We start from the raw sequence: 13,154 nt of genomic DNA, 5'->3' as shown, positions 1-13,154 counted from the left end.
ATAACAACAACTAGACATGGCTACAAAATTATCAATTAAATGTGTATGCAAACTGCACAGGAAGAATGGGAAATAACAAATCACTCACTGGTAAGAAAATGCTGGGAAGTAGGGCCAAAATCCCTGTGAGCTTCATGCAGTTGCTTGATGCGCTCATCAACAGCCACCTGTTAAGAGAGGAGAAAAAAAATGACTCTTTTCTAGACAAGAAACAAAAAGCAATTATAGTTAGATCATTTTTTTTATTAGTGAACATTCAGTTTAAAATTAAGCAGTTTCCTGCAACAAATGTTATACTTCAGAGTCTTCAGATAAGATTAAATGTGTCACTGGGAAAAAAGAAGGTAAAAAAAGGGTTTTTTTCTGTTGTACCCATCTTAACTGATGCTAGAAGAAGCTGAAAATGAACAGGCTGATAAATAAGGTATAGTAAATTGGCCTGACATTAAATACCTGAAAGTAGTATGACTGCTGCTTGTCAATACCGAAGTCAGAATATCCATCTGTTAATACTTTTTCTAAAGTACTTTTGAAAGCACAGTATTATAAATCAGCACGTGAAAAGTAATCTCGTTTAATGTGGACAGGATAACCATATTTTAACCAAGTGCTGAAATGAGGTTAACCAAGAGAGAGCAGCTGATACAAACATTTTGCTGTTCTTTTAATGACTCAAACCTTGGCCCCTCAACCCTTTCCTCAGAACAGACCTTTGAAGAGCATGTTCCTAAGGTTTTGTTGGGCTGGTGTACTGCAATAGTTTAGAACTTATTTAGGTCCAGTTTTTCAGTGGTTTAATAGACTGTTAGTTACGTAAAAAGTTTTTGTCTCACTTCCTTGAACTCTTATGTTAAACTACGACATATGTGATAGGTAGATAATAAGAACTTTTACTTTTAAACAACTCAAATTTAAAACAATACCTCATAAGTTAACATAACCCACCAACAAACTATAGGAAAACTTATAAAAGATAGAAGACACTTCATGATAACAGAGTTCCCCAGGTGGCTGTTATTCGTGACAAAATTAAGACCCACAAAAAACTTGTTTTTTGCCTCTTATGGAGAAATCTCCTTAACCTTAACAAGAGGGACTTCTCTCCCTAAGTAAACTAAAGAAAAACTATTTTAGAGGTAATTAACTAAACATTTGAGGCTTTGTTTCTTTACATTATCAATGAAAAAAAAATTGTAGGGGGAGAAAAAGTATTCTGAAAAGATTATTTTAATTCTTACTACCTTTTTTTCTTTTTAGTTACTTTTAATAAAATTTTCTTTATACCATTTTAAAGTTTTGAACCTACTTTACCTTTCTCCTAATCATATCTCACAACAGGAAACAAACACATTAGTTAGGAAATCTCAAAATTAGTAAAATCTCAAATTAACAAACCAAAACCACTAAAGACTGGTTTTATCTTTACTCTGGAAAATCTCAGTGAAGTGGAGTATTGAGCAAGTGGAAAAAAGGGGGTGGTTACAATAAGATTCCCTGGTGTATGAGTGACATCTACCAGTCTCTTTATAGCCTGTATGCTAGAAGGATGTCATTAAGTTAGACCTAAGAATGGGATTGGATAAAACAAGGAAAAAATAATTGAAGGCAATGATAGAATAATTTTGAAATGTAATAAATAGAGTAACTGACAGGAGGCAGGTTCACTTAAATATTGCCTATAAGTAAAAGTATTCCATCAACACTGGCAAAGCAGAAGGTAAATTTATTTTAATTAGCCTAATTGTGATATATGTAACAAGGAAACAAATGGGTTGCACAAGTAAAAAGCACATTTTAAAACTTTCAGGGAATTTTTTGGTTGGTGGTAGGGGGGACCTACTGTATAGTAACTGGGCATGATACAGTGAGAAGGGAAAAATTTAAAATGATAGATTTAATGAGCTATTTGAAACGACTGTGTATGTTTGCCAGATAACTCCTAGACCCCAAAATCTTGTTTAACTAAGCAACAGCAATTTACTTCCAAGACATGATTTATTTGCTTACAATTTTAAAACTAACACTAAGCAAAAATGCCTATTTGCTTTCTTTCCTCAGACCATTTTTCAGGTGCTTTTCCTGCAGCTCCCTTCATTTCTATGTCATCTTTTCTGGCTTCCCACTGAATTGCATGGGCAGATGTTTCTGTTAAGACATACTTCATACCAGGGACTGACTTTGAGCTTGAGTTCACACCCAATTCACTGCACAGATACAGACTTCCCCAGCTTGTAAGTGCATAGAAAACCACGAAAGGGCTGCTTCTGGTCATCAGTATAATTAGCTTAAGTACAGAATAATTAACTGATGTGCTATTATTTTTAACCAAGAAATGATCTTTCAATGAAGACTAGAAAGATAATCTTATACATACCTAAACACATGCAAATAAAAACCACTGGAAAAATGTAATGAAAATGCATATACTCTTTAGAATTGTCTTAAAATTACCTCATAACATGCTTATTTTGTCATTAGGAAATATTGGTTAATAATGAAATATATGGCTCTTCCTTTATATTAGTACATATTTCCATTAGGTCAACCAGGATGGAAAGAAATTTTGCTGGCATGAAGAATCCCTAAAGAGAACGAGAACTTTACAAACACACAGTGGGGAGCAGTGTTTCATATAGGAAAATTTCAACTGATATTGATATCAAGCCAAATAGTGGTCAGCAAAGAGCATGGGAACCCTTTAGTGCACATGACCACTGCCAGCACACAGCCAATAAACTTCTGTAAGTGTGCTAAAACTGAGAATTCCAATCCCTTCAAAATATCCAGGTAACCTTTAAACTACACAAAATTATTAACCTGAAGTTTTTTTAGCCATATATGGACATCAGCAAAATAAAATACCTTACACACTTCAGGGTTAATTTTCCAACTGAACGGCTTTGGATGTGAGCCAGGAAATACTCTTTCTAGAGGTAGATTTTGTCAATACAGAGAAGAAGAAAACACTGAGAAATCTTGAGAATTCTCCAGGAAATATCACCTGAGAGTACAAAACGTTACTCCACTTGGCTCCCAGGAAATACCATTTGCTGATGTACTGGCATATTACCTTTTAGGTAAAAGACATTAAAAGATGAACTCACTGTTGGTCATAGAGCAAGGAAGATTATTGCATTCAGTTTCTATTAATTTTATCAGAACTAACACATAAATGGTAAAATAACTCAGATAATGGTGTACAAAAAAATACCCATCTAAACAATCCTTGCTTAAATTTACAGAAGAATGTGTCTCTGATCCAATAAAATCAGATTTGGATTTAACTTGGTGACTCATACATCAACAATCTGAAGAAAGAGATTCTATCCATATAAGTCTTCATAAATATTTCATGATTCTTAAAAAAAATCACACTGGCATGTAAAAGAGTTTCTTATTTTTCATAAACAAGCCATAGGTAATTTCCAAATTTTAGATTTTTTTTCTTGTTCTTGTTTTTCCTTCAAATCAAGTGAAATAGACTCCTCCAAAATGAGCACAAACAGTATCTCTTGTATTTTTGTATGCTATGCTCTGAACCAAGAGCAGTTAGAACAAAACGTGAACAACTGGAGCCTTGTGGGAAGAAAACTGCAAAATTTTCAAGCCCATTCAAGCATTCATTTTCCTTGCTTTAAAGGGAAGAAAAATAATTGTATCATTAATGAAGGAAAACATTATCTTCTGATTTCAGTAGTGTTGGCTTAGCTATGAAAAAAATACTACTTTAAAGGTACTATCACCAGAATTTAACATGCAGGATCACAGAATGGGTAAAGCTAGTAGGGACCACAGTGGTCACCTGGTCCAATCTCCATGGGATGGGAGTGTGGATTTCATTTGGGCACCTTTCAGGTAAAACTCTACAGTATTTCTCCACAAGAACTGTTACTAATAAATAAATAAATAAATTTCTTAAAAGTCAGCTATTGCTTTATCATGATATGAGAACTTGATTTAAACAGACCAAAACATTTTTATATCTAATTTTTACTTAAAAACAAACATCAGATTTTTCTGTAATTGGGATACTTGAACCGTTGCTTTTCTTCACTGGGGATGCATGCTTGAAAAGACATGCATTTCCATTATTTATTTAATGCAATGTTTTACATAACATTTATCTTCTTTGGATCATAACGAATTAAAGAACATCAGTGCAGTAAATATACTCAAGTTTGAATATGGTAATATTAAAAATCCTATACTGATTGTAAATGATACTGACATGGTACAGAAACAGCTTCTGCAAAAAAAAAATGGCAAGAAAAAAAATAAAGTCCTTCTCCTTTAAAGACTTTGAAAACATTTGATGAAACAAGTTCTGTTTCCCATCATTTGGATGCAGCCCTGTGAACTGAATCTATAATCAAGTTCATAAAAACAAATTAAGAGAATAACAAAGGCAAAGCTCTGCCATGCAGTTGCTAGGAATAGTTTCTAAGTGCTTTACCGAATGTGGGGTTCAACCTTGACAACATTTTTATAACAGCTCCACTGCAGTCAGTATAAGGATTTGATGGAATTAACTTGGGTCTACTACTACATTCTGGTGGGAGGGGGAATTTGCCTTATTTTTTCATTTTTTGAGGTTTAACTCAGAATATTTTTATGACATATAAAGTGTTCTTTTGTGTTGATGTCCACACTGCAAAGCAGACCTAGATCAAGAAGGAAATATGAGCTATTTAACTGTCAGTATTTTCCATGTTCTCAAAAAGTGCCCAACAGCAACTATCCAGGAGTGCTGGAGTTGCTGAACTCCTCCACGATGTGCTGGAGGAAGGAGGCACACCCATCACGTAATTGAAGTTGTGCCTGCAAACAAGGAGTGGCCTCAGCAGAGAGCCAGAATGGTCTCTCTGTCAATCCATCGGTCTTGTCCTCTTGGATCTACCAACACTACAGGGACATAAGAGCCTTGGTCTAGCTGTGGTATAACCCTGCCACAGCCTTGCCCATCGCTTTGATTTTCAACTGAACAAGTTCAGTGGAGGAAATTTCCCCTGGGGTGCTTATCTGAGGTCTGACTGCCAGCTGAACTACCCTGCAATGAGTGGTCCATGAGCCAAAGTCACTGCCTGGGTGCCTCTCTGTGCTCAGCGCTCTCAGAGAATTCACATTCAGTCAACTTGGCAAGTAGTTTATTAAAAAATTACATGAAGGTGTGCAAGTAGCAATTTTAACTACTTATTAACATGAAATAGCAGAAATGACATCACTAGCTTAAAAAAGTGCTAAATGTAAAGAGTTAAGACAACTATTGAATGGCTGGGATTCTGAGGAAAAATGGCAAGAAAATAGAGAAATAATAGATGATTCTCATCTAAACAGCTATATTTAGTGCAGCAGCAAAAGGACACACAATCTCCTTTTTCTTTTTTTTTTGGTCAAAATTTGCTTCACCAAAAATTGTTCTCACAAAAAGAGAAGGGCAATTTTCTGTATCAATCAGCATGCATCCACACAATACTTATTAAAATAACACTCCTTTAATTTCCTCACCATACTCATAGCACTTCCACAGCCTCCTGACCTTGACTCCAACCAAGCACAGACAATTTGACTGCATATCAAAGGAACCCAGCTCCTACAAGACCCTCTTTAATGTTGCCCAGCCATTCTCCTCCCAAGAGCTGAAAAGCTTCTTCCTTTGCTCTCACTGAGCCAGAGCTGTCAAAGCAGTGCGAGGCTGCTCTTCACAAATCAATAAACAGGAAGATCTGATCTACCGTGCTTCTGATAGCTACTGAATTCAGTCACCCACCTCAGACACTAGACTATAAGCATGGATTTAAATACACACACTTTGTGCTGTTAATGAGGAACAGCAGGGGGGAAAGGCAATTGATAGCCATTGTTCCCAGCTGCTGAAGTTCAGGTTTAAGTCTTGACATTTACTGAGTTGAAGAAACAGCTAAGGACAATTAGTTTTCTGGTGAAAAGTTCAGTGTTCTGAAATATTTTGAGAGCGTAAAAATGTGCTTATTTTCCACATTAAAGAAAAAATAGATAAGTACAATGCTATTTGCATGCATTTACAGCTGTTAGAAAGACGAAATTCAAATTTCTGGGTCATGGTGGGACTGTATATTTCAGCAGTTTGAAATCTGAGTGACTTCATGCAATTCCCCTTTCAGTAAAAAAAAACCCAAAACATAAGAAATAGTAGAACACATGTATTGTACTTTCACTGCTGTTTTGTATTTTCAGATGAAATGAGAATGAAATGTAATATAAATTCAGGAAACATCTTAAAGCTTGGGGCGCAGAGCCTTAGCAAACAGTAAATAAAAGCATGATCTCCTTGAATTAATATGTCTACTGTGAATAAGCAGCTATTGCTTCTTAGGCTTTTGTTTTATAATCCTAAATCTGTGCACTTTGGCTTTTGTGTATCTCTATGCCTGAGGAAAGAAAGTTCAGTCTTAAAGTTTAAATAACAAAACCATCCAAATTTGGAGAGAATAAAACAGTTGTAAACCATGTGAAATCTTAAGAACAAATATCTTTAGGAAACAATTCTCTTAGAAAATGTTACTTGTTTTGGATAAAAGATGTTATCTCGGGACACCTCTCATTTGATATCCCCACTGCTCCCATTGAAGCTCTCACACAAGATGGTGGAGGTTCTGCAAGGCCATTCACATCACTCTATGTTCCTAATTTCTATCCATGAACTTGTGTAGGATATAAAATATTTTATGAAACTGGTATGAGCAGAGAATGGGCTCAGCCTTTCAAAAGTACTAGCAACTGCTGTGCTGCCCTCCATTCTGGAGTATTTCTTAAAAAAGCTTTCAAATTCCTCACTGTCCAACCACATTAATTCTTTTTTAATATCGTTTGTGTATGAAATTTAATAAATATCAACTATTTTTTCTGCCAGATTCCTTGCTGTATTCCTTTTATAGTATACCAATAAACTAATTTTACAAACATTGATATTTAGCAACTATTTTTCTCAGAAAGCAGCACTACACCAATTAAAAAGCTTTCAATTTACAATTTATATTACCTTCAAATTCAAATAAAAAATATCCATTGACACTCCCTAGCAGATCCCAGTCCAGGTGGGCTGTGGCTTGCCTAACCACATCTCTATACTCTTGGACACTGCTTCTCTATTCCTCCCAGGTTACCTGTCCAGGCTTCCTCTTTCTGTGCAGTCCCTTTTTTGTGTTTGAGTTTTGCAAGGAGCTTCTTGTTCATGCACACAGGACTCTTGGCACTCTCTAGACTCCCTGCTGCTCAGAATGGACCAGTTTTGAGCTTTTTGGAAAGTGATCCTTCCTTATTAATGAACTTTCTTGGACTTCTCTTACTTCCAGGGGTTTATTCCATGGCATTTTTCCAAGCAGATCCCTGAGGAGGACCAGGTCTGCTCTCCTGAAGTCCAGGTAGCGCTCTCATGGTCACTGCAGCCAGGAGTGTCTTTGACTTTCTCCTCCCCAGTGAGCCTCTCCTTGTTTGTGAGTCTGAGGTCCATCAGAGCATCTGTCTGCACTGCCTCCTCCATCAGTTATGTCAGGGAGTTTCCCAGGAACTCACTGCATTGCTTACAACCTCCTGTCTTGTCTCTCCAGCAAATAATCAGGCTGCTCCCCCATGGATGGCTGTTTCTACTTGCCTGTAAGAGGCCTCAACCACTTGTTCTGCAGGGTTAGGTGGCCTGCAGCAGACACCCACTACAGTGTCACCTACACTGCTCTGCTCCTTAACCCTCAGCCACAAGTTCTCAAGAGCTCTTTTTCCAGCATATCATTCCTAGTTTAAAGCTCTTCTGTATCTTTTATACATCCACATAAAACAAACTCCTTAGAGCTCTGACTGTGCAGACCTATAGATCCAGCGATTTCTCTTCTGCCTTCAGCAGAAGCTGAAACTATAGATACCCTTAGTTCTGTATTGTAAGCTGGGGAAAAGAGAAACTAAATTGCATAGGCTACCCTGAACCTCTGGTAGGTTATTGATCTTAAAATGAATCTAACTTTGATGCAGTTTGGCATTTTCAAAGTCAGTGGGAGTTGGGTGCCTGAAACTAGGGAGAGAATGTGTTCTGTGGTAAGTAAAACTGTCTAGTGAGGAGCTCAGCGTGGCATATATTCTTCATGAGATCGAATCTAACTTCTGAGATCATGGCACCTGCATGCCTTCATACTATACACTTTGAAATGTTTCCACATAATTTTTTATCTTTTTTAAACATCATTCTGTCTATCCTTCAGGATTACTCAACATCCATATGACTTTTAGGTGGTATATTGTGGTCATGTCTGGGCCCCACAACCAAGACACACATGGATCAGCTGCAGAGAGCCTGAAGGAATTAACAAGAATGATGGTGGCCTACAGCAAAGGGTGGAGTGAACTGCAATTAAAACTGAGGAACAGAGGTCTTACAGAATCAGGAAAGAGGGACAGATCTGAAGTGAGTCCTCTCTTTTTGTGCTATGAATATCAAAATTTCTGCTGTGTCAGTGATATTAAATCTTATTAAATTGTGCTAAAACACATTTGGTGGGTTCTGGATTACAAATTATGATAAGCATTATTCACAAGAAAAAACTTCTGCTATGTGTTTTCCTAGTTACATATGTTAAATAACATAAGGATTTAGGAAAAGGCTAAGCCATTAATTATGATTCTGTTGTTGCTGAAACATTTCCTTTTAGGCTCTAACTATCTACTGTTCCTACCCTAACGAGGCTGTTTGATAGATGTGGTTTTTCAGGCATTTTCCCTTCACTTTTGGGGCATGCACAGAAAATAACATTATGTATAACACAGTTACGTCTCCTTAACATGAAACTATAAAGAAATACAAAAGGGTTTCCTGTGGCCTCTTTTTATTTATTTTGCTTCTCTGCTAAAAACCTGTTATTTCTCATCACTATGGTTTTTATACTTTTGAAATAGAACTGACTCCTTTCTATTCTCTTTAAAAGTATTTCCAAAGATTTAAAATAAGTTCCTTTTTGTAATTAATTTGAAAATGCTCTTTATTAATATTTCATAGTCCATCCCTAAGGTAAAATCATACTTTCTCTTGACAAGATTTTATGGTTATTTTGATTTTCTTTTACCCCATTTCTCTTTTTTCCCCTCTCATTAAACTAATAAAAAATAATAAATTCATGCTGCACTGAAAATACCATTTGTTTCTGAAAGGTCAGGTAACATACACTGTTTTTGTCCCAAGGGAAATGGTTCTCTGGTGACTTAGGGAACTGTGAGCAGAATGTCACGCAAGGAATGTTTTATATCTGCCCCAGAACAAATACCTATGCAATAATCCTGTATTGGTTGAGCATCACCAGTGAAGATTATTCTTTTATAGCTCTAGCTACATTCTCTCACTTTCATTGATCTTTCTTTATATTAGTTTTATTGCTCCTTTCCCCCAGATTTGTGAATTTCTTGTGCCATTACTAGCATTAGTTTTGGGAATAGTTGCTCGTAAGTGCATGTAAGAATTCTCATAGTGTGGACCTGTATTTAATGCAGGTTACTTCTAAAAGAAGCAGAGGCTTCAGTCAGTATTGTCTTTATTCAGCACTACTTTTAGCTGATTACCATTTCAAAGATTTTTCTTTCACCACCTTCAGCTCCCTTCACTCATTTGCCCTCTGATTCCTCTGGGAACTATGATCCCATTAGTATTCAAGAGACTTTGATGTTCAGTCCTGTCTTTTCCACCATTTCCTCATTCTTGTCTTAATTTGTTGTTGAGCATCTTCCTTCACTTTTATAATTTCAATTCAAACTCCCAAACCTATGTTGCTACCCTAAATGCAATGAAAATATATTCTTCATAAATACGTAGTAAACCTCTCAATTTTATCCAATAGTGTTTGTAAATAAGAGCTGAAGAATTGCTTAGACTGTGCTGTTACATGTGTCACACCATGGAAAAACATATACAGGGAAGTTTGTGTGAATTTTATTTTCATTCTAACTCAGGAGTTGTAAGGTGAGAGAGCCAAAAGCCTTTTCCTCAATCAGAAATGAAGAGAAATATGCATCTCCTGAGACAATTCTGCTTATACTAAGACATAAACCTCAGAATAATCCAGTAAAAATATGTATATATTTGAATTTTGTGGAGCTTAGTTTTCCTAAGGGAGTTTGCATGCCAAGGAGAAGGACTCTTGGAAAGACTGAAGCATGGAGGAAGAGGGATACAGAAGGCTTAGGAGATGGTGGAAGGTAAGACAAAAATGTTTTTTACAGGAGGACACTCTAGGGTAATAATGTACTAAAAGGATTCTACATGCACCAGCCATTGCATTAATCCTCCATCTCTCTTTCGTATTTTCTGCTCTCGCCTTTTGTTCCTCTTAGAGACTTACACCAATAGTGATAAATCTGTTCACTCTAAATAATCCTTAGTCCTAAAAATATCCCAAACACATCCCGTCTTTGGTTTCCTTTTTAGCTGTGCAGGGTGAAACAAGTAGGACAATGTCAGTCGGGACACTTTTATAACAATGTGATCTGTTCACATTATTTGCTCGTTTCATCCATTTTCTTACATCTGGAAATCTCAAGAGTATAATTCTCTGTTTCAAGATGACTGAAACTACTTTGTCAATCAAGTGCTGACATGGCATGAAAAGAAAAACTTCATTTCATGAGATTACTTGCTGGATGGATTAAGCAAACTTTTATTTATTGTTCTTGTCCCATGAACCTTTTGAAAACAGGCTTTCAGTCTCAATGATTTCTGCAGAATGTTCCATACTCCAGCAGCTGCTCAAGCTTGGGAGCAACCACACAATCAGTGCTTGATGCTCCCTGTTATCTGGCACTTCTTTGAATACTGCTACAGCTCCTGATTTTGCACAAAAGCTTTTCTTTCTCCCTGGGGAAGACATGCATATGGCATGCTGAAAGGTAATAAAATTACTTTAGGCAAATAACTGTTCAGATGGGAGCAATAGCTGATAGGATTGATATTATGCTGATTGAAGATAATGGCAACACTCCTATAATAGTGTGATATGACTTGTGAGAGGCACTGCCTTCATTCTGCAGCTGGCCAAAATCCATGTATTTTTGCTTCCTCTCTGTGAGTAAATTCAATTAACATGAAAGCAAAACCTGAGTTACATATACCCCATACTGCTAAACCAAAATGTTAAAAACCTAATTTAAGTTGGAGGATACAGTCTCTGATTTCCAGTTTCTTCTATTTGAGAAGAAAAGGTGCTGATAATGAACAAATTAATAAATAATGCTAAGCAACATCTTTACTGAGGATGCAGAATGGTACACAGTGAAGGTTAAAAGATATCCTGGCATGAAGGATCACAGTGTATGCATGCAGGCAAGAAAACCATCACTTCACGTGTGTCAAAAAACCCCACTATCATATATTGCACTTGCTAAGTGCCATACATTTTGTTCCAGTAATTCCAGTAATGTTACATGCATTTTTCATCTTAAATCTGTTTTAATTAACCCTCTTTGAAAAGCTGAATACCCTATTTACCACTGTCAATCTGTAAAGATCTCAGATGAAGCTAAAATCTTTGAAAATGGTTTTGTTCAACCCCCTGATCTATCCACATCACAGATTCAGGTCCTCCCATGAGCAGAGAGGGAGGGCTCTTCCTTCCTAGTGGAGCAAAGCTCCAAGGTGCAACCCCACAGGACGGGGTGGAATTAAACTAAGATATTTTGTATTTCCAGGAAAACTGTGACTGGTCTGCACCGACTGTTGCCATTTCAAAGACTTCAAACATTGGTGCAAACATTAAACATGTGTTTTTCACACATCAGTTAAATAATGAATGGAACAAACTTGTGTGTTTCATGGTAGAGTTGTTAAAATATGTTTATCACCTCCACAGCTTCAACCATGATAAATAACATTTCACCTCCAGAAAATACATCACATTCTGAAAAATGCTTTTATTGTTTATTATTGAATGCCATAAAAACCTCTCTTAAATTTGCCAGCTTATTTTCACAGCTATCTGTTTTTTATAACTCCCCCCCTCCCCAAGTAAATGATTTATTTCTGTTTAGGCTTGCCTTACTACTCATCTGTTTCTAAAGAGAATTGGGAAATTCTAAGAATAGAAGTAAGAATAGACAGTAAGAAAGATGGAGATCCCGAGACAAAGTGCCACTGAAAGGGGGTGCAATTCAAGTTTGTGAACATGGATAAGGATAAGAGAGAAGCAAAGACAAGATTTTCCACACAGACTGAAGCCAGACTCAAAACCTGAATTTGCAGTATCTTTATAGCAGCACCATATAATCCACTGACAGGCAGTTTAATTGGCAATTATAAAACTTTAATTTACTAAGTCAGAAATCCTTTCTGAATGTCTAACTCACAAGCTGTTATCACAGTGGCACTTTGACACATGGCCTTCAAGCTAGGTAAATAAAGGAACAAATTAGCATTTTCTTGAAAAAAATCTGTTTATGAAAGACTTAACTATGAAGGACATGCTCAAGAAAAGACTCCACAAGACTAAAAAAAAAAAAATAAAACCAACACAGTCTCATAACTCATAAAACTTAAGAATTACGTTCTTCATTATTTCTATGAAAACGCCTTTAAAAAGCAGTGAAAGAGCACTTTAAAACCATATGTACAGTTTAAGAAAGAAGGATGGACTTAATTCCTTCAGTAAAACTGAATGCTAGAAGAGCAGAGGACATATTTTTATTAAAAAATTCATTAATACTTCCCAGATTGAAATTTATTCTCAGGGGTTATAGAAGGCAAGAAACCCACCCAAGGCAACACCATCAATGTATGACAGTGGTGGGTCCCTCCTGGAGCTGGCTGGCGTTGGCTCTGTCAGACATGGGGAAAGCTTCTGGCAGCTTCTCACAGAAGACAGAGTCACTGATTGTCCTTGTCCTTATTTTGACCCATGAGCCATTATAATACCCACTGAACTTTCCCCTGCTGAGGAGGGGACTGACAGAGCAGCTTTGGGGGGTACCTGGCATCCAGCTAGGGTCAACCTACAGGAATACATCAGGATGGCAAGAATTTCTAAAGAAATCTGAAGGCAGAAGTAAATTTATGTAAACTTTTTGACAGATTGTGTAAAATAAAAATAATTAGATCATCTGTAAAAAGCAAATGAAAAAATGTTTGCTCAATATACTATTTACAGCAATGAATT

At 36.5% G+C, this 13,154-nt stretch overlaps 1 protein-coding gene across 17 annotated transcripts in view; it reads right to left on the bottom strand.

The window, feature by feature from the left end:
• Nucleotides 1-13,154, bottom strand: part of DMD (dystrophin) — a 1,045,484-nt gene that overhangs the window by 128,733 nt on the left and 903,597 nt on the right. For all 17 annotated transcript variants that reach the window (XM_068179791.1, XM_068179794.1, XM_068179795.1 and 14 more), the window contains one exon: nucleotides 89-167. In XM_068179791.1, coding sequence (XP_068035892.1) covers nucleotides 89-167 — 79 coding nt within the window. The remainder of the gene's footprint in view (nucleotides 1-88; nucleotides 168-13,154) is intronic.

Source organism: Anomalospiza imberbis, chromosome 2 (assembly GCF_031753505.1).
Source record: "Anomalospiza imberbis isolate Cuckoo-Finch-1a 21T00152 chromosome 2, ASM3175350v1, whole genome shotgun sequence".
Classification (NCBI taxonomy): Eukaryota; Metazoa; Chordata; class Aves; order Passeriformes; family Viduidae; genus Anomalospiza; species Anomalospiza imberbis.
This window is presented reverse-complemented; position numbering and strand designations above follow the sequence as displayed.